At 45.8% G+C, this 25,679-nt stretch overlaps 1 protein-coding gene across 1 annotated transcript in view; it reads right to left on the minus strand.

Moving 5' to 3' along the window:
* Positions 1-25,679, minus strand: part of SCYL1 (SCY1 like pseudokinase 1) — a 33,002-nt gene that overhangs the window by 2,537 nt on the left and 4,786 nt on the right. The window contains exons 4-17 of the mRNA XM_087703064.1: positions 24,921-25,141; positions 20,962-21,052; positions 16,912-17,067; positions 14,852-15,010; positions 12,704-12,811; positions 12,110-12,223; positions 10,618-10,773; positions 9,084-9,272; positions 7,615-7,690; positions 6,620-6,808; positions 4,947-5,077; positions 3,631-3,723; positions 2,740-2,991; positions 344-410 (exon numbers count right to left, since the gene is read on the minus strand). Of these exons, the coding sequence (XP_087559190.1) occupies positions 344-410; positions 2,740-2,991; positions 3,631-3,723; positions 4,947-5,077; positions 6,620-6,808; positions 7,615-7,690; positions 9,084-9,272; positions 10,618-10,773; positions 12,110-12,223; positions 12,704-12,811; positions 14,852-15,010; positions 16,912-17,067; positions 20,962-21,052; positions 24,921-25,141 (2,002 nt within the window). The remainder of the gene's footprint in view (positions 1-343; positions 411-2,739; positions 2,992-3,630; positions 3,724-4,946; positions 5,078-6,619; positions 6,809-7,614; positions 7,691-9,083; positions 9,273-10,617; positions 10,774-12,109; positions 12,224-12,703; positions 12,812-14,851; positions 15,011-16,911; positions 17,068-20,961; positions 21,053-24,920; positions 25,142-25,679) is intronic.

A 25,679-nucleotide genomic window follows, 5' to 3' on the forward strand; every position in this document is an offset into this window, starting at 1 on the left:
GGGGCTGTAAAAGCTCTGTGAAGTGGTATATAAGTCTAGGTGCTACTGCTATTGCCCTTCCTTCCTTCCTTCCTTCCTTTCTTCCTCCTAAAGGTTGACTCAGCCTTCCGTCCTTCCGAGGTGGGTAAAATGAGGACCCAGATTGTCGGGGGGCAAGAGGCTGACTCTGTAAACCACTTAGAGAGGGCTGGAAAGCACTGTGAAGCGGTATATAAGTTTAAGTGCTATTGCTAAAACAGCAAAACTCACTTAACAAATGTCTCAAGGAGAAAACGTTTGGGCTCCGTTGAGGTCGTACGTTGAGGATGACATGGGTAAATACACAGATGGGGAGGAACCGTACCTTGATCGGAGTCCAGTGTGGCCCAGTTTTCCTCAAAGGTCCAATCACGGAGGGCATCGGAATTTTTCTAAAGAAGCACAGAATATATGAGTGTAAAGGCTGGCTTGGCATTTGAACCACCCTACAACAGGGAGGTTCAGGATGTGGTTGCGATCCGGTCAATCTTTAAGAGGAGAAGAAGTTGCATTCTCATGTTTCTAGTCCCTGTGTTGTGGCCTGTCAGCTGCGGCCCCTCCAGCACCAAATCAGAAGAGGAGGCGGGGTGGGACTCAGGGTTAGGGTTAGGAGAGGAGAGCAGTGGAAATCTATGGGCCGGTCCTTGGGACGGAAGAGCCACCGCTGCTAGCGAAGCCCCACCCGAGCTCTGGGGATCAAAGGCAGGGGGCGGAGGTGAATAGATGGGGCAGAGGAGAGGAGAGCAATGGAAATCTATGGGCTGGTCCTTGGGACAGAAGAGCCACTGCTGCTAGCGAAGCCCCACCCGAGCTCTGGGGATCAAAGGCAGGGGGTGGAGGTGAATAGATGGGGCAGAGGAGAGGAGAGCAATGGAAATCTATGGGCTGGTCCTTGGGACAGAAGAGCCACTGCTGCTAGCGAAGCCCCACCCGAGCTCTGGGGATCAAAGGCAGGGGGCGGAGGTGAATAGATGGGGCAGAGGAGAGGAGAGCAATGGAAATCTATGGGCTGGTCCTTGGGACAGAAGAGCCACTGCTGCTAGCGAAGCCCCACCCGAGCTCTGGGGATCAAAGGCAGGGGGAGGAGGTGAATAGATGGGGCAGAGGAGAGGAGAGCAATGGAAATCTATGGGCTGGTCCTTGGGACAGAAGAGCCACTGCTGCTAGCGAAGCCCCACCCGAGCTCTGGGGATCAAAGGCAGGGGGTGGAGGTGAATAGATGGGGCAGACAATGAGAGAGAAATGTTTTGCTCCTAATAAAGGAATTATTGCTTCAATTACAGAGGGTTGGTTGTGTTTGGGGAGCTCAGAACACCCTGTGGTTCAGCAAAAAGTGCATTTTAACCCCTATCTTATCCAGACATCCAAGATATTCACTGCCTAGGTTCCCACATGGAGTAGTTTAACCAGAGCCTGCTGAATGAAACTCAACGGCCTGCATCCAAACATCACACAACGCAATGAAACTGGGTTTACTAACCCCCATGGCTAACTTCACAAAAGAGGCTGATGAAGCTACATGCTAAACCAGGATTAACCAGACACCATGGTTACATTCATGGAATAGGCACATCCAAACAGATGGATGATATGATGGGCTTAAGATGAAAACCTGGTTCATGAAGTGTTGAAATACTTCCTTCAAAGTAACTGACCAAACATATAGAGACTGGGTGGAACCAGGCTTAATAGCAGTGACTGGGAGAGGCATCTTGGAGTCTTAGTGGACAACCAGCTAAATAGGAGCCAGCAGCCAAAAAAGCCAACGCAATCCTAAACTGCATTAACAGAGGGATACAATCAAGATCAAGGGAGGCACTAATACCACTCTGTAAAGCCTTAGGAAGGCCACACCTGGAGTCCTGCATCCAGTTTTGGTCCCCAGACTATAAAAAGGACGTTGAGACTCTAGAAAGAGGGCAGAGAAGAGCAACCAGGATGATGAGGGGACTGGAGGCTAAAACCTACGATGGACGGTTGCAGGAACTGGGCCTGGCTAATCTAGAGAAGAGAAGGACCAGGGGAGACAGGAGAACATCTTCCAATATTTGAGGGGCTGCCCCAGAGAGGAGTTAGGGGGTCAAGCTATTCTCCAAAGACCCTGAAGGCCAGAGAAGGAAGAATGGATGGAAACTGAGCAAGGAGAGATTCAGCCTGGAAATAAGGAGGAAGAACAATCAACCCATGGAAGAGAAGTTGCCTTCGGAAGTTGTGGGAGCTTCATCCCTGGAGGCTTTCAAGAAGAGACAGGATTGCCTTCTGTCAGAAAGGGTGTAGGGTCTCCTGTTTGGGCGGGGGGTTGGACTAGATGACCTCCAAGGTCCCTTCCAACTCTATTAGTCTGTTATTATTCTGTTATTCAGAAGTTGTGGGAGCTTCATCCCTGGAGGCTCTCAAGAGGAGACTGGACTGCCACCTATCAGAAAGGGTGTAGGGTCTCCTGCTTGGCAGGGGGTTGGACTAGATGACCTCCAAGGTACCTTCCAACTCTGTTTATCTGTCTCTAACTAACTAACTACATGTGTTAAGTGAGCCCAGCCAACAAGGCTATTAAACCATCCCAGACACTTTCTGGCTCAGAGCAAGGTGAATAACAAGCCTCTGTTTCCTTCGCTGATGCCACTTTCAGCAGTCCTCGATTCATTTAGCGACAATCCATGATGAAGCTAACCATGGTTTAATCCACCCAATACAGGCTGCGACCCCAGAGCCGCCACGCACCTGCCTCTCTGGTGTTGGCTTCCCAACCAGACAGGAAAACGGGTCAGATTTGTCCCCGGAGCCCGCACTCCCCCAGTTATAATCGCTCGCCGGTTTGAAGTCCTGGTGGGCTGCAGGGGCTTTGGTGCCGAGGCTGGCGGGGGGAGGGTCCGTGGGGGTAGCTGCTCCCTTTTTGGGGCTCCAGGACGGCTCCAGATCCCAGGCAGAGCTGCTCCAGTCGGAGTCCTGCCTGTCGGAGGCTGTAGTCGTAACCTACGAAACGGAAGGCAAAAGCCCCGTCTGTGCAAAATCTAGAGAAACGTTTAAGGCGGGAAGTTTCTAGTCCTCATGAAAGAGCAGAAACGTCTAGAGCAAAGAAAGAAGGGGATTTTTCTGTATCGTTTCCAGAGTTTGAGGGGGGACGCTAGCCCCACAGGTGCCTTGTTATGCTCCCCCCACACAATGTCCCCCAACTAACAAAAATGACCTCCAAGCCAAGCTAATTCTTTGGGGCTGACCTTGACCCATCCTGGAAGTTTTTACACACGCTCTCTGGTTTTTCCACGGGATGTTTTTTTGTACTTCCCAGTCGAGCCTACTGCTAGGGCTCACCATGTGGCCTCCCATCCCAATCCCAATCTCCTGAACCCTGAGCAAGACCAGTCCCACTCTGCCACCTGCTGGTATGTCCTTCTAACTACGCTGATGGAAAATAGCAGTAGACTTATAGCAATAGCAGTAGACTTATATACCGCTTCATAGGCCTTTCAGGCCTCTCTAAGCGGTTTACAGAGAGTCAGCATATTGCCCCCAACAATCTGGGTCCTCATTTTACCCACCTCAGAAGGATGGATGAAGGAGCCAAGGCAGGGAAGCAGGGAGTCAGTTTGAGGCAGCCTGAAACAGACTTACCATCCGACTGCCGAAGGTCTGGGCTGGTTCTGACCAGCCGGGGCTGTTCCAGTCGTCTGGGCTGGGCTGCCCCTTCGCCTGCTCCGTTTCTTGCTGTTGGCACAAAGGGAAAATGGGACATTCAGTTGTCCAGAACTCACAGCCACTGCAGTTCAGTTGCCATTCCCTTCCAAAACCTCTCCCTCCCTCCCCCCTCCCTCTCCTATCCATCTCTATCTCTCATACCTACCTACCTATCTACCCAACTATCATCTCTCAAACACCTGTCCATCTCTCTCTCATCTCTAAAACCTCACTCCCATACCCCCCCTCTCTTTCTACCTACCTACCTTCCTTGTATCTATATCTATCCATCTATCTGTCTGTCATATATCATTTTTTTCTTTCTATCTATCTATCTATCTATCTATCTATCTATCTATCTATCTATCTATCTATCTATCTATCTATCTATCATCTACCTACCTACCTACCTACCTACCTATATTTATTTGTCTGTCTATCATATCCTTTTTCTACTTACCGACCTTCTATCTATATCTATCCATCCATCCGTCTGTCTGTCTATGATATATCACTTTTCTACCTACCTATCTACCTTCTGTCTGTCTGTCTGTCTGTCTGTCTGTCCGACCGTCCGTCTAATATATATCATTTTTCTGTCTGTGTCTCTGTCTGTCTGTCTGTCTATCTATTATCTATCCATCTATCTATATCTATCTCTTCTATATCCACCTAGCTATCTGTGTCTATCATATATCATTTTTCTTTCTTTCTGTCTGTCTGTCCCTATCTATCTATCTATCTATCTATCTATCTATCTATCTATCTATCTATCTATCTATCTATCTATCTATCTATCTATCGCTATCTATCTATCTATCTATCTATCGCTATCTATCTATCTATCTATCTATCTATCTATCTATCTATCTATCTATCTATCTATCTATCTATCTATCTATCTCCATCTATCTATCTCCATCTCTCTCTCTCTATCTATTTCTATCTATGTCCATCTAGCTATCTCTGTGTCTATCATATATCATTTTTCTGTCTGGTTCTGTCTGTCTGTCTATCATCCATCTATCTATCATCTATTAATTTATTTACAGAACATATTCAACTGTGAAAACAGCCATAAGTCCCTTCAATGCTGTTGTAACTTCAAACACACACACACACTACACAAATGGTGGTTAAGTCAAGGACTGCCTGCAAATGAATTGTGCTGATCTGCCATCTCTGATCCATCTCTACTCTCTGGCCAAGAGGCATTTTAAGCTCCCCCCACCCCCCGCGCGGTGACCTTTTACCTCCAAGCTGCTCCAGTCTTCATCATCCCACTGATCAGCCGCACTCTCCTCTTCCCCCACCTCCTCCTCCACGTCCCACCCGCTGGAGGGGCTGGGAGCTGCTCCCTCGGAAGCAGGAGGGGCCCCGGTGCCTAGAGGTATACAGGGAGATCAATGTTTTAGAAAGAGGTAAGCTAGGAAGACAGAGAGACAAATATAGATAAATGTTTTAGAGATAGATGACAGACAGACAGACCGACAGGGATGGATGGACAGACAGATGGATAACAATAGAGATAAGATGATATACATAGATAATAAATGTTAACAAATACATAGATAATAGAGATATATAGGATAGATAGATAGATAGATAGATAGATATAGATTAGATAGATAGATAGATAGATAGATAGATAGATAGATAGATAGATAGATAGATAGATAGATAGATAGATAGATAGATATGAATGGATAACAATAGAAATAAATGATATACATAGATAATAAATGCTAACAGATACATAGATAATAGAGATATATAGATTAGGATAGATAGATAGATAGATAGATAGATAGATAGATAGATAGATAGATAGATAGATAGATAGATAGATAAGGATGGATGGATGGATGACAATAGAGATAGATGATATACATAGATAACAGACAGACAGATATAGATGATATACATAGATAATAAATGTTGACAGATACATAGATTATAGATATATATATATAGATTAGACAGACAGATAGGGATGGATGGATGACAATAGAAATAGATGATATACATAGATAATAAATGTTGACAGATACATACATAATAGGGATAGATAGACAGACAGACAGATAGGGATGGATGAATGGATTGTTAGGATGGATACGTAGGTAGGTAGGTAGGTAGGTAGGTAGGTAGGTAGGTAGGTAGGTAGGTAGGTAGGTAGGTAGGTAGGTAGATAGATAGATAGATAGATAGATAGATAGATAGATAGATAGATAGATAGATAGATAGATAGATAGATAGATAGATAGATAGATAGATAGATAGATATAGAAAGATGCATATAGATAATAGATGTTGACAGATACATAGATAATAGACTGATGATTGGATGATAGATAGATGGTTGGTTGGTTGGTTGGATGGATGGATGGATGGATGATACATAAATGTTTTAAATATACAGGTAGTCCTCAACCTATGACAACAATTGAGCCCCAAACTTCCATTGCTAAGCAAGGAGAGTTGTTAAGGAAGTTTACCCCATTTTACGACCTTTCTTGCCATGGTCATTAAGTGAAACATTGCAATTATTAAGTCAGAGACATGGTTGTTAAATGAATCTGACTTCCCCATTGACATTGCCTGTCAGAAGGTGGCAAAAGGGTCCCTGGGAGACCCTGCGACCGTCATAAATACGAAGCAGTTGCCCAGCGCCCAGATTCTGACCACGTGACCACGGGGTGTGGGCTGCAATGGCCGTAATTCTGTGAAAAGTGGCCACAAGTCCTGTTTTCCAATGCCGTCGTAACTCTGAACAGTGACTAAACGAATGGTTCTCCCTGTATTGCAAAACTGGCCCCTTTCACACAGCCCATCTAATCCAGACCAGGCCTCCTTAGGCCTCCTCAGCATTCGAAGCCTGGCTAAATTAGGAGGCTCCCCAGGGTGGCTTAGCAGCCCCACCGACCTGGTTTGGGGGGCTCCGTCGGCTTCTTGACGGGGGCGTCCTCGGCCGCCTGCTCTGCCCCCGGCGTGGCCCCAGCGTTCGTCCGGATCAGCTTCGACGTCAGCGACGAGACCCCCGTCACAGCCCAGCCGGCCCAACTGGCTGCTGAGCCCACCCCGGGACTGATGGACGCAGCCTGGACATCTTTTTCTAAAGAGAGAGAGACAGAAAGGGCAGGGTCCTGGGTTCAAGTCACACCGCTGTAACGTCAGGAATGTCCTTTCTTTCTTTCTTTTGCTAACAAAGGGGTTTTTTGGTTAAAAATTCTAATATATTACCGTATTTTGGAATATAAGATGCACCTTTTTCCTCCCTAAAAGTGCGTCTTATACGCTGAATGTAGCCCCACCCCCACCCTTTGGCCTCTGCCTCCCAGCAATTTACCTCCTGTTGTTACAGTCTCAAACTCCCACAGCTTCCACCTTAAGTGGTCTGCTGTGGACCTCACCCCATTCCTAAGAGGTGTGTAAAGGGGGCGCATAAGCGCATCAGTGTGCCCATGGTCTCTGTCCCACTGTCCCCATTGATTTGTATTCATTTCTTTCGTTCATGTCCATGATGTTTATATTTATACCTGCTGTCCTGTACATGTTTCACAAACTAAATAAAATAAAATAAATAAATAAAACTTGGCAACTTTTAAGACGCGTGGACTTCAACTCCCAGAATTCCCCAGCCAGCATTGGAGACCCCCCCAAGGTCCCTTCCAGCCCTAGAACTCTATGATTCCAGCAAACCAGATCCACAAAGCCCAAATATCTTGGGCGGGGCCTCGCATCCTAAGCAGGAGGTGTGGCCAGAGCTCAAAGCAGGAAGAGGGGGTGGGGTTTGCAAAGTGGGCCAAGCCGGGCACACAATCCTGGGCTGCCAGTTGCTGACCCTGTTTTAGTCAAACGACCAGGCCCGACGTCCAAACCCGACTCTTTGGCTCCTATTGGTTGTCAGGATGGTCTCACCGAGTTCTGAGAGCTGGTCAGGATCTTCGGACACGGTCTCCAGTTTAGTCATGAAGCTGCGGATGGCTTTGAAGGCCTGAGGAAAAAGAGCAAAGAAAGAGACACGTGTTTGTTTGTTTTTTAAAGGCCAACCCAACCAAAAGCTTCCCCCACAGCTCTGCAAACTAGAGGTAGTCCTCGACTTACGGCCATTCATTTAGTGACAGTTCAATGTTGCAACGGCACTGAAAAAGCGACTTACGGCCATTCCAGGAAGCAAAGTCAATGTGGAAGAAGCTGGATTCACTTAACGACTGTGGCAAAAAAAAAGGTCAGGCTTCGGGCATGAACAACCACACTGCTTAGTAACAGAAGTTCCAGCCCTAATTATGGTCGTAAGTCGAGGACTGCTTTTTATTCTATCAAAAGCCACCTCTTTTAATTTGTGGCTCCAATGCACCAAAAGATGCGGGCATTTTTATTTTATTTTTCATTTTTATTCCATTCCTACCCCACCTTCTCAGTAACCCTGGGCATCCTGGCGTCCTTCCCTCGGATCGCTCAAGGGCACACCTGTAGGGCAGAGATTCACCTGGTGGAAAAGCACCTGTCCTACAGGGGTGCACCTGTGCAATATGAGGCTAGGACGGAGCAACTGAATGGGGGAACTGGGTCTGCCAACAGAGGACAATATTTGGAGCTCAGGGTTGAAACGAGGCATCCTTGGCGCTCTCTGAGCTTGCTTGTTTTCATGCAGGCGTTTCATTGCCAACCTAGGTAACATCATCAGTGCTAAAAGGGATGTGGGGTTGAGGAAAAGGAGGAGGAGGAGGAGGATTGTGGGGTCCTTGGTGCTCTCTGTGCTTGACTGTTTTCTTGCAGACATTTCATGACCCAACTAGATAACATCATCAGTGCTAGAAGGGAGTTGAGTGTGCAGAGAGGAGGAGGAGGAGGAGGAGGAGGAGGAGGAGGAGGAGGAGGAGGAGGAGGAGGAAGAGGAGGACTGTAGGGTCCTGCTACTCTTTGAACTTAGTGGTTTTCTTGCAGACATTTCATGACCTAACTAGGTAACATCATCAGTGCTAGAAGGAGGGGGTTGCAGAGAGGAGGAGGAGGAGGGGGGAGGAGGAGGAGGAGGAGGAGGGGGAGGGGGAGGAGGAGGAGGAGGAGGAGGAGGAGGAGGAAGAGGACTGTGGGGTCCTTGGTGCTCTCTAAGCTTGCTTGTTTTCTTGCAAACGTTTCTTTCACTATCAACATCATCAGTGCTTCTAAGGAGTAACAGCAAACAGCACTCCTTACAAGCACTGATGATGTTAGCTAGGTTGGTAATGAAACGCCTGCAAGAAAACAACCAAGCTCAGAGAGCACCCAGGATCCCTCAACTGGACCTGCTTCCCCCGTGGACGTCATTCTCTGCCCTCCCTTCAGAAACCCCCCAGGGGAGTTTCCCCCACCACCACCACACCCCACGCCACCCCTCACCTCACCTGGTCCCGGACAGTTTTTTCGGAGTCCACCGTCAAAGTGCACAGCACCGGCAGGATTTTGAAGGCGCACTCTTTCATGGAGAAGAAGTTGTGGGTGGCGGCGAAGCCCAGGACCCCGGCCGCCCGCGAGGGGGCAAAGGGGTCTTTGGTGGCCCGGCTGAAGGCCGAGATCAGCACGCTTTGCCTTGTCTGCAGAGAGAAGATCCCGGAAACAAGTTTGAGTTCACCTGGAATAAGACATTGCAGCAAAAAGGAGGGAGGATTCTTACTCCCCCAAGGACAATCCTCGGAGTATTTGACACAGGGAGTCCTCGACTTACGACAGTTCATTTAGTGACCATCCAAAGTTTCAACGGCGCTGGGGGGAAAAATGACTTTATGACCGTTTTCCAGAGTTTTACAACCTTTGCCGCCTCCCCGTGGTCACCGGATCAAAATTCAGAGGCTTGGCAACGGACTCATATTTATGACGGTCACCGTGTCCCGGGTCGTGCGCTCCTGTTTTTGCGATTTCATTGCGGGAGAATAGATTCACTTCACAACCGTGTTACTAATTTAACAACTTCAACGATTCACTTCACAACCGTGTTACTAATTTAACAACTTTAATGATTCACTTAACAACCATGGAAAGAACGGTTGAAAAACTCACTTAACAACTGTCTCGCTTAGCAACAGGAATGGTGGGCTCAGTTGTGGTCGGAGCTCAAGCACTACCTGTATATCAGCAAGTCCATCGTTTAAGGCTAATACTGGTACAAAGAACAGTGGCACACAAGATGTATTGCAACATGCAGGGGGTTGGACTAAATGACCTCTTAAGGTCCTTTCCCATTTCATCATTCTAATCTTAATTCATATCTAATCCATTGAACATTCACATATTACAGGTGATTCTCAAATTATAACCAGTCACTAGACTTTTCAGAATAACAGCTCTGAAAAACGGAACTGATGTCTGGTCCTTGCACTTACGACCAATACAGCATCACTGCCGTTCAGCCACTTGTCACCTTGCTGTGTCCAGAATTTGCATCATTGCTAACTAAGTCAAAGGAGAACTTCCCAAGTCACAATCATGTGATAGCTTGCTTAATGACCATGGTGATTCACTCAATGACCATAGAGATTCCCTTAACAACCCTAGCAAAAAAGGTAGCAAACACAGGTGCAGTCCTGCGATGCCTTATTTAAGCACTGCAACAAATTTTCCAGTCCCCATTGCGGTTGTAAGTCGAGGACTTCCTGTCTGTGATCCTATGTCCAGTTTACCACATCCTCCTTCCCAACTCTCTCTAAAACACAGGGATGTCCAGCCTTGGGCACTTGAAGACTTCTGGACTTCAACTCCCAGAATTCCCCAGCCAGCCTTGGGCAGTGGAGTTGAACTCCCAGAATTCTGGGAGTTGAAGTCCCCAGGTCTTATAATGGCCACAGTTGGACATCCCTGTTCTAAAGTTTCCCAGCTTCCCACCGCCTGCTCCAAAAGTCGCCCCTCCCCGCCTGCTGCTTCCTTGAACCCGTGCCCACTCACGCTGGCACTAAGGTATGGCCCAATCTTGCCCAGGCACACGGTGGTGTTGCAGCGAATGGGGCCCTGGTCGTCGCGGGCCTGGAGACGAGCGAAGTGCTTCATGAGTTCCACATTGAGGTTGGCCTCGTTCAGCTTGGGCGCCAAGAGCAGCATGGACTGTGCGGGAGACACAAGAAGCCCCTTAGCAAGAAGCCGTAGGGCGGGCAAACAAGGGCAGGGAGAAGGGGCCCCAGGGTGGGGGATACTGGGAGGTGGGGATAGTCTAGAGGAAGAGGCCCAGTCACTCCCTGGACGCAGGGTGGACATTAAGAGACAGCAACACTGGGATCACCTTGTGGTCTTTTTTCCAGCCAAAGAAGAAAGGTTCGGAAGGGAGGGTGTAGATGACCTCACCCACTTCAGCTTCGGGCTCCTCCTCCCTCCCACTTCCATCCCCCCCCCCATTATAATGTAAGCAGGGGTGGGATTCAGCCAGTTCACACAGGTTCAGGCAAACTGGATGCTTAATTTTACCTCTGGTTCGTTGAACTGGTAGTTGCAAGGACTGGCTGGCCCCACCCACCCCTCCCCTCCCCTCCCTGGAGTCTTCACGCGGCCCATTTTGGTCTGCGCGGAGGCTCTGGGAAGGTGAAAAACGGCTCTCCCGGAAGTTCCCGAAGCCCAGGAGAGGCTGTTTTTGCTCGCCCGGAGGCTCGAGAAAAGCCTCCGGAGTTTGGGGAGGGAGAAAACGACACTCTCCCCCACGATGGTGCAGGAGGCATGGCCATGCCCAGCATGGCCATGCCCACCCAGTAATCAGGCAGAGAACCGGTTGCTGCAATTTTTCAATCCCTCCCCTGAATGTAAGAGCCACCCACACCCCAAAAACATGCCCTGGGGGATGGTGACTCCCAACAGATGAATGGCTGTTTATCGCATTTGGCAGGGTGGGGCGTCAGGGGCTCCGTGACCACCCCCCCAAGAAGTAGAGAACTTGACATCTGTCAGTCTTCCAGTGGTAGGTTGCAGGCGGTACCGGTGATTGCCAGAAGCAGCAGCCCCCATACCGGAACGGCCCGCCTACCCTCCCTCGTTCCTTACCTATATTTGAAGGAAACGGGGCATCTGCACATGCACCACAGAGTACGGCGCCTGGGTGATGCTCCGCCGAGCAGCTGGAGCGTCACAGGTGGCGGTTGCACATGTGTGCACAGCGTGCGTGCCCGGCTCCCGCTGCAACATACCGATTGCAACGGGAGCTGAAACCCACTACTGCAGTCTTCCCGGTCAGGAAACCCAACAGGATGAGCTAATTCTGCTTAGGTGTAAGGTTACCTTAACAAGATTTTGCAGGTCTGAAAGTACGAACCCCCCACCGTCTCTTTTACAGCCTCTGAAACTAGGGAAACGCTCTTTCTCCACCTGTTAGGCAGCTGAGGGCGAAGCAGTCTCTTATCTTATCTTTTGCCTCCCGCCTTCCAAGGCCTTTCTCACACCCCTTGCAACAACTCACCTTCACCGTCTGCTCCCGAATGGCTGGGTTGGTGTCCAGGAAACCATGGACCACATGGGGGAAGATCTGGGTGTTGACCGTGGGCTCGTTCAAGTACTGAATGAAGTGCTCCATCTGTAGGGGAGACGCCGGCAGTCAGTCAGCGCTTGAGGTACAAAAGCCCCCCGCAATTTCTCTCTCTCTCGCTTGCCCCGGGTTCGCACAACACCCCGAATGGGCCCAGGTTTGCGCTAAAACCGTGGTAAATAAAAAAATTAAACTGTGTGAATGCAGCCCATGGGGTTAGCGCACGGTTTTAGCGCAAACCTGGGCCCCTCTCTCAACTCCGGGGCAAAAACCCAGAAAGATTGGGGAACTCTGCTGTCATCCCTTAATTCAGGTTAGTCGGGGCAACTGAATGGGGCGGAGCAATTATTGACCGGATGCCCTTCCTGGTGCCTACACAGAGTTCACAGCAGATGTTTTCTCTTTAAAGCCCGTTGATTTCAACCGCTTAACTCATGCAGGGCTCAAACCTAGGATTCGATTTAAAGAAAGAGCCAAGGACGCAACTACGTCCTTTCTCATAACTCTCTTTGTGATTTGGACACCAACCTGTTGTAGCAAACGGATCCTCATGGCCCGATCTGGGGAAGAGAACATCTTCACAATCACAGGGATGATTTTTTGCTGGTATTCTTGGCTGTTCAGAAATTTCCCCACCTGGAAAATGGGAAAAGAAAAGCAGAGTAGGAAGAGAGGAAGAGAGAGAAAGGGAAGATTTCTAATTAAGCATCTTGAATATACACAGCAGGTTGTTCATTTGTGTCAGAAGCATCACAATTAAAATAAGTCGTGCTACCTGACATAAAAACCATTATATACATACATACATACACACACACACACACACACACACACACACACACACATGTGTTCTGTTAAGATACAGCCTGTTGTGCCTTCAAATGGCTTCTACTGCACTGCCATAAAATGGCTTCTACTGTACAGCAGTGGAGTTGCCACAGTAGTCCACCATGGGGCTCCCTCTGGTAAGGGGGAAAATCCAACATTAGAAATTACATTTGGTCCGGACATTTCCCCTCTATAAATAAATACCTGGAGAATTCCAGGTTATTGGCTAGTTTAAACTATAAAAAAAGCTTTGTGCAAATGTACAAATGAAGCAAATTTTGCCCAAATGAAGCAACGTCTGCTTAATTTGTTTTAACATATCTTGTTATTTTATTGTTGGAAAAAGGCTTGATTTTTTAAAATTGAAACTAGCAACATGAATTGCGTTCTGTCACACTTCCATGATATCTTCAAGTGTACGTTGATTGAAGCAAAAAAAAAAATGTTGACAAAGATACACAGGTGGCTAGAAAAGATAATAGGGAAACCTGCAGATTTTAAACCTGAATTGTTTTTATTAGGCATAATGTCAGAAAAATGTGATAAGAAAAGTATTTAATATTACACGTCTTAACAGCAACAAGGATTATATTCACACAATACTGGAAAAATGAAGGTATACCACGAGATGATGAGATAATCAGGAAGATACTAGATTGTGCAGAAATGGATGGATTGACATTGAAAATTAAACAGAAAGAAGACACAGAATACTATCAAGCATGGAATTTATTCTACTACTGGTTGAAAAAAAAAGGGTTGGAGATTAAGAATGTATACTTGTATTGCTAAGCAAATTAAATATCTAGACAACCCGATGTTTAATAAGCACTAAGAAATGTATTTAATAGCAAATCATTTTTTTAAACAAGTATACATTAATTGGACCAGAAATTGCAGTGTTGTTGCCTGCATGTCACCACAATCGCAAAGAGCAGAAGCAAGCGGTGTGCCAGATTTAAAGGAAACAAAGACAGCCTCAGTACCCTGACCACAATCCCTATCCTTCTCCAAATTGGAGGAATCCCAGGATGAACATGACAGACAGGCAAGGAGCAAGGACTACTCAGGAGGAGAGCGCCCACCCCTCTTCACAAGGCACACCTGGGGACTGAGATGTAAGGAGCCGCTGTGGGAAGGGACATTTGTCGGGAATAAACGCTGAATTCCTGGAGTGATGAACTTTCCTGGATTCCTTGCATTCTTTCTAGATTTCTGAAATTACTTGCCGTGCTCCTTTGCTTCCTGAACTCCTCAACTTGCCCTGTTGGATTTATTGCTGTGCAGCCGTGGTACTCACAATGCTGGGCTGGACTATTTGCAGCCCGAGGTTGCTTGAGGAGTGTGTGTGTGTGTGTGTGTGTGTATGTGTGTTTGTCATCACTTTGCCCTGGGACTTGCCAGAAACATGGGAGTGTTTGGGGAAATTTGGAGCAATAAAGGGGCGGTGTCAGGTTTCCTAAAAATGCCCTAATTGATTCATGAGTATCGAGCCAAGTTTCAATGCAAAACTAGTCATTTATTAGGATCACCATTAGGCAAGATCTGTTTGCAGTTAAGCCTATGCTTTGTTTGATTTTTTGCTGGACTTTACCCCTGTTCCTTCCCTCCCCTCAGTCTGTGTCATAAATCACATTCCCCAATGAGGTGCACCCCTCCCAAACCTGCTGCCATAATCTGAGATTCGACTTTAGCCGAAAGTATGCGTGGAATGCGCTCCTCCCCCTTCTCTCACTATGGCAATGCTAGCAATTGACAGGCTGTTTGAATTGCTTGTGTTTGTGTTATCTCTGCGCCGTGCCCCAGGTCATCACAATCGGTGTCTCCTAAAGGAGGAGAGTGGCTTACCTTAAAGAGCGGGGTAAGGATTATGGCGCCCGCACTACCAAACTCAAAGGCCATCAGCAATTGAGGAAGGACCTTGTGACGACAGAAATCCTCAGGGAAAGTATCCAGATTGTCGCTGAGTTCTTGAAAAAACTTCTGCCTCTCAGCCGGCTCCTTAATCTGCAGGGGGGGGGAGCAGTAACCAAGAGTCATGGGTTCAAATCTGCCCCCACCCCACCCTTTCCAGCTCGGGGAAAGGGGAGGCATGGAATTAAAGGACGGTGAGGGGTCACTCAGACCAGATCTCCAACCAAGCTGGAGCCAGGTTCTGCAGAAGGATTCCCACCATAGAGATCCCATGTGGGAAAGACCCCGTAATCTAGCCGGCACTCAACAAGGCTGTCAGGATATTTAATACCTTTTTTCTTGGAATAAGCAACTTTGGGGGCCATTAAGTTGAGGTTTCGTGCCTGTATATTCTACAGCAATCAGTTAGTCAGTCAGTCTGTCTATCTAATCTATCTTCTATCTATTTATTATCTCTCTCTCCTATCTATCTATCTATCTATCTATCTATCTATCTATCTATCATCTATCTATCTATCTATCTTATATCTATCTATCATTCTCTTTCCTATCTGTCATCTATCTACATCTATCTATCTATCTATATCTATCTATCTATCTATCTATCTATCTATATCTATCTATCATCTCTATCCATCCATCCATCCATCCATCTAATATATCTTCTATCTATCTATCTATCTATCTATCTATCTATCTATCTATCTATCTATCTATCTATCTATCTATCATCTATCTATCTATCTATCTTATATCTATCTTTCTCTTTCCTATCTGTCATCTATCTACATCTATCTATCTATCTATATCTATCTATCTATCTATCTATCTATCTATCTATCTATCTATCTATCTATCTATATCTATCTATCATCTCTATCCATCCATCCATCCATCTAATATATCTTCTATCTATCTATCTATCTATCTATCTATCTATCTATCTATCTATCATCTATCTATCTATCTATATCTATCTATCATCTCTATCCATCCATCCATCCATCCATCTATCTTCTATCTATCTATCTATCTATCTATCTATCTATCTATCTATCTATCTATCTATCTATCTATCATCTATCTATCTATCTTATATCTATCTATCATTCTCTTTCCTATCTGTCATCTATCTACATCTATCTATCTATCTATCTATCTATCTATCTATCTATCTATATCTATCTATCTATCATCTCTATCCATCCATCCATCCATCCATCTAATATATCTTCTATCTATCTATCTATCTATCTATCTATCTATCTATCTATCTATCTATCTATCTATCAATATCTTCTCTATCTATCTATCTATATCTATCAATCTATCATCTATCTATCTATCTATCTATCAATCAATATATCTTCTATCTATCTATCTATCTATCTATCTATCTATCTATCTATCTATCTATCTATCTATCTATCTATCTATCAGCACATTCACGTCGTATTTTAGTAAAAGAGATCAGAAAAAAATAGTAAAAAGATTTCCTGAATTTTATTGCAATAATGTGTGAATGGCAAAACACCTCCAGATATGGAGATTGAAATCTCAAATGTTCCCGGGTTGAACCAAGTTCTTTGACCAACAAACAGAACCTCCTTTTACACTTTAGCCCCATGGAGAGACGTAAAATCAACCAGACACAGGCCAGGAGCCTTCGGTGGAGGGCCTTCTCTGTGGCGGCTCCGGCCCTTTGGAACAAGCTCCCCGCAGAGATTTGGACCCTCACCTCTCTCCAGGCCTTATGAAAAGCCGTTAAAACCTGGCTGTGTCGGCAGGCCTGGGGTCGATGAGTTCCCTTCCGCTCTCGAATCGTGTGGCTGTTGGTTGTTTTAAATGCCCTGTACTTTTTGTAGTTTTTGTGTTTTTCCCTCCCCCCTCCTTGGGTTTGTGCGCCGCCCTGAGTCCCGCTGGGAATAGGGCGGCATATAAATAAAATGAACCTCGAACCTCGGTGGACAGGCACCGTGATCCCCAGCTCTCACCTGGATCTCCTCCAGAAAGAGGTTGGTTTCCACAAACTTGTTGTCCATGAAACCGCCCGTCTGACAGCAATTTTGCAGGAATTTGGACGGGCTGGGTCGTAGCTTGGGATTGGCACCAACCAGCTCGCAGTAATGGGGCACCAAGGACTTGGGGATCTGGAAGAGAAGGAAGGAGGCAGGTAGGTCAGAAGGAGGAGATGGTGGTCTCCAATAGAAGAGGGAAGACAAGATGGTCACCGTTCATGTCTCAGGCAGCTCCAATGTCAACTGTGCATCCTGCAGCCTTTTTCGCTTTGCAACCTTATGGAGTGGAGAAAACACACTTCACTTTAGGGCACTGTTTCACCACCTTGGCAACTTTAAGATGGGTGGACTTCAATTCCACCTATCTTAAAGTTATCAAGGATGAGAAAACTGGTCTAAACCATTTCTGGGTATTCATCTATCTTTTACTTCTAATATGCCAGCCCAACCTTTTTACGACTAGAGGAAGAGAGAAAGAGAAAACACACATACAGTTGCAAGAAAAAGTATGTGAACCCCTTGGGATTACGTGGAGTTTTGCATGAATTGGATATAAAATGTGCTCTGAACTTCATCTAAGTCACAACAATAGAAAAACATTACGTCTGCTGAACATAATACGACACAAACATTAGATGTTGCCATGGTTTAATTGCACATAACATGTAAACATTCACAGTGCAGGGAGGAAAAAGTATGTGAACCATTGGACTTAATAACTGGTTGACCCTCCTTTGGCAGCAATAACCTCAACCAAACGTTTCCTGTAGTTGCAGATCTCACCTGCACAACGATCTGGAGCAATTGTGGACCACTCCCCTTCACAAAACTGTTTCAGTATAGCAATATTCTTGGGATGTCTGGTGTGAATCGCTCTCTTAAGGTCATGCCACAGCATTTCAATCGGGTTGAGGTCAGGACTCTGACTGGGCCACTCCAGAGGGCGTATTCTGTGCTGTTGAAGCCATTGTTTTGTTGAATTACTTGTATGCTTTGGGTCATTGTCCTGTTGCATCACCCATCCTCTGCGGAGCTTCAGCTGGCGGACAGATGGTCATACATTTTCCTGCAAAATGTCTTGACAAACCCTGGAATTCATTGTCCCATCAATGACAACAATCCGTCCAGGCCCTGAGGCAGCAAAGCAGCCCCAAAGCATGATGCTCCCTCCGCCATGTTTTACAGTGGGGATGAGGTTTTGATGTTGGTGTGCTGTGCCTTTTTTTCTCCACACATAGTGTTGTGTGTTTTTCCCAAACAACTCAATTTTGGTTTCATCTGCCCACAGTATATTTTGCCAGTAGTGCTGTGGAACATCCAGGTGCTCTTTTGCAAACTTCAAACGTGCGGCAATATTTTTTTGGGACACCAATGGCTTCCTCCGTGGTGTCTTCCCATGTACTCCATTCTTGTTTAATATTTTCCTTATTGTAGATGTGTCAACAAAAATGTTAGCATGTGCCAGAGATTTCTGTACGTCTTTAGCTGACCCTCTAGGATTCTTCTTTACCTCATGAAGCATTCTGCACTGTGCTCTTGCAGTCATTTTTACAGGACGACCACACCTAGGGAGAGTAGCAAGAGTGCTAAACTTTCTCCATTTGTAGACAGTCTGTCTTACCGTGGACACATGAACATCATGACTTTTGGAGATACTTTTGCAACCCTTTCCAGCTTCATGCAAGTCAACAATTCTTGATCGTTGGTCTTCTGAGAGCTCTTTTCTGCTAGGCATGGTTCACATCAGACAGTGCTTCTTGAAACCAGTAAACCCAAAACAGGTGTGTGTTTTTAAAGGGCAGGAGAGCTGTCAGCAACACATCCAATATCATCACACTGATTGGAATCAAAGTTGGCTCGCTCCTGGCTCCAATTAGCTCTTGGAGAAATCGTTAGGCTAGGGGCTCACATACTTTTTCCTCCCTGCACTGTGAATGTTTTACATGTTATGTGCAATTAAACCATGGCAACATCTAATAGCAATAGCAATAGCAGTTAGACTTATATACCGCTTCATAAAGCTTTCAGCCCTCTCTAAGTGGTTTACAGAGTCAGCATATCGCCCCCACAGTCTGGGTCCTCATTTCACCCACCTCGGAAGGATGGAAGGCTGAGTCAACCTTGAGCCGGTGAGATTTGAACTGCCACACTGCATATAGCAGTCAGCTGAAGTGGCCTGCAGTACTGCACCCTAACCACTGCGCCACCTTGGCTCTAATGTTTGTGTAGTATTATGGCCAGCAGACTGTGTTTTTTCTATTGTTGTGACTTAGATGAAGTTCAGAGCACATTTTATGCCCAATTCATGCAAAACTCCACATAATCCCAAGGGATTCACATACTTTTTCTTGCAACTGAAGATACAGAGAGATAGAGAGATAGAGAGATACACAGAGAGAGAGAGAGAGAGGGAGGGAGGGAGGGAGGGAGGGAGGGAGGGAGGGAGAGAGGTAGGTAGGTAGGTAGGTAGGTAGGTAGGTAGGTAGGTAGATAGATAGATAGATAGATAGATAGATAGATAGATAGATAGATAGATAGATAGATAGATAGATAGATAGATAGATAGATAGATAGATAGATGATAGATATATACAGATAGATAGATACACAGAGAGATAGAGATAGAGAAATACAGATAGAGAGGTAGGTAGGTAGGTAGGTAGGTAGGTAGGTAGGTAGGTAGGTAGGTAGATAGATGATAGATAGATAGATAGATAGATAGATAGATAGATAGATAGATAGATAGATAGATATAGATAGATAGATACACACAGAGAGAGATACATAAGTAGGTAGATAAATAGACAGACAGACAAACAGATATAGATACAGAGAGATAGAGAAATACAGATCGAGAGGTAGGTAGGTAGGTAGGTAGGTAGGTAGGTAGGTAGGTAGGTGATAGATAGATAGATAGATAGATAGATAGATAGATAGATAGATAGATAGATAGATAGATAGATAGATAGATATAGAGATAGATACAGATAGAGAGAGAGAGAGATATGGGTAGAGAGAGAGAGATACATAAGTAGGTAGATAAATAGACAGACAGACAAACAGATATAGATACAGAGAGATAGATACAGATAGAGAGAGATAGGGAGAGAGAGATAGGGAGGGAGGGAGGGAGGGAGGGAGGGAGGGAGGGAGAGAGAGAGAGAGAGAGAGAGAGAGAGAGAGAGAGAGAGAGAGAGAGAGAGAGAGAGAGAGAGAGAGAAGGAATTCACACCACCCAGTGATTTACAAAGCTAGCCACCTCCATCTGTTGTGCCCCAGCAGGTGCCGTTGGAGCTTCCACCAGACTCCGACAGGGGCCCTTTGAGTCGGCTCTGGAGGATGTGGAGGACCCTGGACAGGGTTCCGACTCCGAGCAGGGTGCAGAGAGGCTGGTTGGCCACCAGGAGGCACCTGAGCCTTGGACCAGGGGAGGAGACAAGGGAGAGTGAGCCGGAGGCCAGTAGTGAGTTGTTCCTGGATGCACGCCATCGAAGAGCTACTAGGCGTCAGGAACAATTATGCAATTACAGGAGGTGATTGTACTCAGCTGGTAGTCATTAGGCTCCTCTCCAGACTATAAAAAGCTACTTGTGCACACGCCCCTCTTTGCAGAAGTCAACGCAGGATTGAATGTCGGAGAACATTACTGTGAGCTTGGCAGGCTGGATTGCTGCCGAGCCTTATCTGTGTTTATTGCTGCCTGAGTTTGTCTGAATTGCTGCCAAGGTCCTTATCTGTTTGTTCTGCTTGGCTTTCAGCCACTGAGGTTTTGGTGTCTTGCTATTAAAGTACACTCCAGTTAAGCTTGTCTCTGCATTCGTTACTGGACGGAGGAGGGGGTCAGAACAGACACCATTTTGTCCATCTGTACCCAGCCCACTTTCATGCATCAGAAAAAACCCGTATTCTCACAACCAACCAACGGTGCAAACTGTCAATTTCAGTTACAGTTTATGGGGTTGTGTGAACCCAGGAAAAGGGGTTAGTTCAGGGAACTGTTGGGGAAGGGTCGCCAAAGAGACTCACTTTGTTGAGGGACCGCAGGGAGGACGAGCGGGTCAGGGGGCCATTGAAGACCTCCCAGATGAGGCAGCCAAATCGCCACATGTCTGCTGACCTAAGACCACACACAGGAAGCAAGTCTGAGTCACGTCAGGATCATGAGGACTAGCTCCATGCCCACCAGCGGATAGTTTGTTTCCAAGACAGATTTAAGCCCCCTCAAAATATGACACAGACCAATCTATCCTGCAGGGATTCCCACAAAAGGCAAAACCAGGTTAAAAACAGGTTTGTGCCTCTGCGCAGAACCTGGCTTCAAATAGAGAGCTACATGCCATCCCTGTGAACCAACCTGGATGTAGTTGTGTTGACTGTATACGGTTGTGTGGCTTCAGCCTTTAGTTAGGTTAGGACAAAGCTTAGCAGTTGGCACTCTGTGAGACCTGCCTTCTTTCCAAGGAAAGATACCAATGTTGGAAAAGGACTGACAGGGTTACAGAATAACAGAGTTGGAAGGGACCTTGGAGGTCTTCTAGTCCACTCCCCTTGCTCAAGCAGGAGATTCTTACAGAATAATAGAGTTGGAGGGGACCTTGGAGGTTATCTAGTCCAACCCCCTGATCAAGCAGGAGACCCTGTACCATTCTAGACAAATGGTTTTTCAGACTCTTCTTAAAAGCCTCCAGTGATGGAGCCCCCACAATTTCTGGAGTCAACCCATTTCACCAATTAATTCTCATTGTTAATAGAAGAGAAGAGAATATAGAATAAACAACAGCATAGACTATAGAATAGAATGTAGGATAGAGAATAGAATAGAATGGAATTGGAACAGGAACAGAACAGAATCTTTATTGAGAATAGAATAGAATGGAATGGAATAGAAGCTGGAAGGGACCTTGGAGGTCTTCTAGTCCAGCCCCCTACTCAAGCAGAAGATGCAATTAAGGAAAAAGAGCTAAGTGAATATTATATGATTTGGGAAGTATTTTACTAATGGCTGGAGAATAAAAAAGGAGTTTGGAAATGAAGAAGGCTAAAAAGTAAGTAGAAAATATATCAAGATAAGAGATATAATCAAGATGAAAATTGTTAGTATGTGTATGATGGTATTATCACTAGAAGATATTAAGAAGAAAAATGGAGAGTTTTATAATGTTTAAATGTTTAATATATTATAATAATGTTTAGGGAAATAATGTTAATATAAATGTGGCAAATGAAGAACGATGTTGCACAGAGGTGTTTGTATCCAGAGGACACACGGCCTAAGGAAAGATGGAATGCTTATTTTGTAACTGAATTTTTTTTAAAAAAATTATATAAAAAAGAATAGAATAGAATAGGAATAGAATAGAATGCAATGCAGAATAGAATAGGAATAGAAATATGATAAAATAGAATAGAATAGGAATGCAGAATAGACTAGAATAGGAATATAATAGAATGCAATGCGGAATAGAATAGGAATAGAAATAGGATAAAATGGAATAGAATAGAATAGGAATGCAGAATAGAGTAGAATAGAATAGACTACGAATAGAATAGAATGCAATGCAGAATAGGAATAGGAATAGAAGCTGGAAAGGATCTTGGAGGTCTTCTAGTCCAGCCCTCTGCTCAAGCAGAAGAACCTAAGGAAATTTCTCCTTAGTTCTAAATTTGTTTCTCTCCTTGGTTAGTTTCCACCCATTGCTTCTTGTCCTGCCCTCAGCTGCTTTGGAGAATAGCTTGACTCCCTCTTCTTTGGGGCAGCCTCTCAAATACTGGAATGCTGCTATCCTGCCTCCCCTGGTTCTTCTTTTCATCAAACTAGACATGCCCAGTTCCTGCATCCCTTCTTCTTATGTTCCAGTCCCCTAATCCTCTTTGTTGCTCTTCTCTGCACTCTTCCCAGAGTCTCAACATCTACAGGACGGGACACACGAGTGGCATACCCTGATTGGCAGCTAAAAAATCAGCAAAACTGATTTTTAGCTTTGACCTGCTGCTGCCCTCGCCAGAGTTAGAGAGGCCAAAGCGAAATCTAAACGCTTTTCATTGAGTTTAGCTTTTATTGATTAGATCCCTGGAAAATGGTTAATAATTTCTTGCTTCATAATTAAAGTGACCCTTGGGCACAAACCGATAAGGCAGTCTCCAAGGGGCGCCTCCAAGCTTTCAGGGGTGTGTCCTGTGTAGCCCCTGGCAGGTAAGGATCCCACTCGCATAGCAGGCCTCCAAACGGTGCAGATACTTTAAGCATTCCTGAAAAGGTTTCCTCTCTCGCAACGGCTTCGGAAATTGGATTGATTTTTCTCCTTCAAATGGATTTTCTAAATCGGGTGATAATCGGAATCCCACTGGACCCAAATCTGACTTGAAGCAACTGCATTTTGCATGGAGCAGCCAATACCTCCCTGCTCCTTTGCAAAGCCCAAAAACTTCATTTGGGGGCTCTGGTCAAACCACCCCCCCAACTAAGACCCTACTCATATGTGCAGATATAAGAGATCCACAAATCCTCCGATAAAAACTATTTCTCAACCTTCGCCACTTTATTATTTTTTAAAATATTTTTATTGTACATTTTTCTTTATAATACATCACATTTCCACTTTTGCAGCGATAGAGTATTGGCTCTTATCTAGTCCTTTTTGAGTATACTTAGTTTTATATCCCCTGATGATGACTAATATTCTCTTAATCATACATTTATAATCTCTTTTAAACACGTAATGGTATACCTCATAGTTATAGGCATTATTTCCATAATTGTACCATAGCATTCTATATATTTATCTCTCTCCTTTCCCCCTCTCTCCTTCTTTCTCCTTTTCTCCTCTCCCCTCTTTCTCCACTTCCCTCTCTTCTACTCCTCTCCCCTCATCCATTTCCTTCTCTCCTTTCCCCTCCTTCCGTCTTTCTTTTCCTCTTCTCCTCTCCCCTCTCTTCCCTCTCTTTCCCTCTCTCCTAATCCTCTCCCCTCATCCATTTCCTTCTCTCCTTTCCCCTCTCTCCTTCCTTCTCCTCTCTTCCCCACTTCCTTCTCCTTCCTTCTCTCCTATTTCTCTCCCCTCGTCCATTTCCTTCTCTCCTTTTCCCTCTCTACTTCCTTCTTCCTTTTCCTCTTCTCTTCTCCCCTCTCCTTCCCTCTCTCCTATTCCTCTCCCCTCTTCCATTTCTTTTTTCCCCTCTCTCCTTCCTTCTCCCTTCTCCTCTCTTCCCCACTTCCTTCTCCTTCCTTCTCTCCTATTTCTCTCCCCTCGTCCATTTCCTTCTTTTCCCTCTCTACTTCCTTCTTCCTTTTCCTCTTCTCTTCTCCCCTCTCCTTCCCTCTCTCCTATTCCTCTCCCCTCTTCCATTTCTTTTTCTCCTTTCCCCTCTCTCCTTCCTTCTCCTTCCTTCTCCTCTCCTCTCCACTTCCTTCTCCTTCCCTCTCTCCTATTCCTCTCCCCTCTTCCATTTCCTTCTCTCCTTTCCCCTCTCTACTTCCTTCTCCTTCTTTTTCCTCTTCTCCTCCTCCCTCGACTTTTCTCTCCTCCTCTTCTCTCCTGTGCCCTGCTCCACTCTACTCCACTCTTGGCCACTGGTGGACTTCAACTCCCAGAATTCCCCAGCTAGCACAGTGACCAAGGTTGGGAAACATGGTACAGGTAGTCCTCGATTTACGACCACAATTGAGCCCAAAACTTCTGTTGTTAAGTTGTTCAGTTAGTAACACGGTTGTTAAACGAATCGGGCTTCCCCCTTTGATTTTGTTAGCCAGAAGGTCGCAAAATGTGACCCCCGGGCCCGTCATAAATATGAGTCAGTTGCCAAACGCCTGAATTTTGTTCATATGTTCACAGGGAGGCTGCAATGGTGTTAAAAAAAAGTCATAAAGTCACTTCTCCCGGTGCCGTCATAACATTGAACGGCCACTAAATGAACTGTTGTAAGTCAAGGACTCCCCGGTATTTCAAGAATATGAATTTAAAACAGGAAAGAGGGAAAAAACTCACCATTTCTCGCCAACGTTTTTGCCGCTGTCGGATAATTCGGGGGGATTGTATTTCTCCAGCTCGGGGACCCCCTTCCGGGGCACAGCGGCGTCTCCCTGGGCTGAGCACATGTAATCCAAGCCCCCCAGTTTCCACTCGCCGGCCCGGTCCACGTAGATCACGCCCAGGCAGAGGTTGTTATGGACCAGGTGGCAGTCGTTGACCAGGAAACTGAGGGCTTTCTAAGGAAGGAAAGAGGGGTTGGGGGCAGAGGAGAGGGTCAAGGAAGGGGTCACAGGTCACGAGCAAGGGCCCGACACCACAACACCCTGAGCCTGGTCAAGGAGGCTGAATTCACACAACCTGCTTGGTCCCTGCAGGGGACACCTCATCAATAGTTAGTCTCCGACTCACAAGAGTTCGTTTTACTATTTAGAGTTTTCTTTTTTTATTCCCTTAGGTGCCATTGTAAGTATACACTCACAGAGTTCTTTTTACATTTGCCATTCTTATACATTTGTTATTATTATATAACCTATTAATAGGTTATAATGTATATTTTGGGTTGCTTTCTTTACCAGCCCTTCCGCCTGTTGTAACACCACCTCCTTTTCCCTTTCTTTTCTCCTTCCCTCCCTTCTCTACTTCCTTCCTTCCTCCTCTCCTTCCTTCTTCCCTTTCTTCTCCCCTACTCTTCCTCTTCCTCTCCCTTCCACCCTCCTCCCCTTACCTCTTTCTTCTTTCCCCCTTCTCCTCTCATTCTCTCCTCTCCCTTTCTTT

The sequence above is a fragment of the Thamnophis sirtalis genome, unplaced genomic scaffold, assembly GCF_051295495.1.
Source record: "Thamnophis sirtalis isolate CommonGarterSnake01/CBP01778 unplaced genomic scaffold, rThaSir2_p1.2 scaffold_19, whole genome shotgun sequence".
Lineage (NCBI taxonomy): Eukaryota > Metazoa > Chordata > Lepidosauria > Squamata > Natricidae > Thamnophis > Thamnophis sirtalis.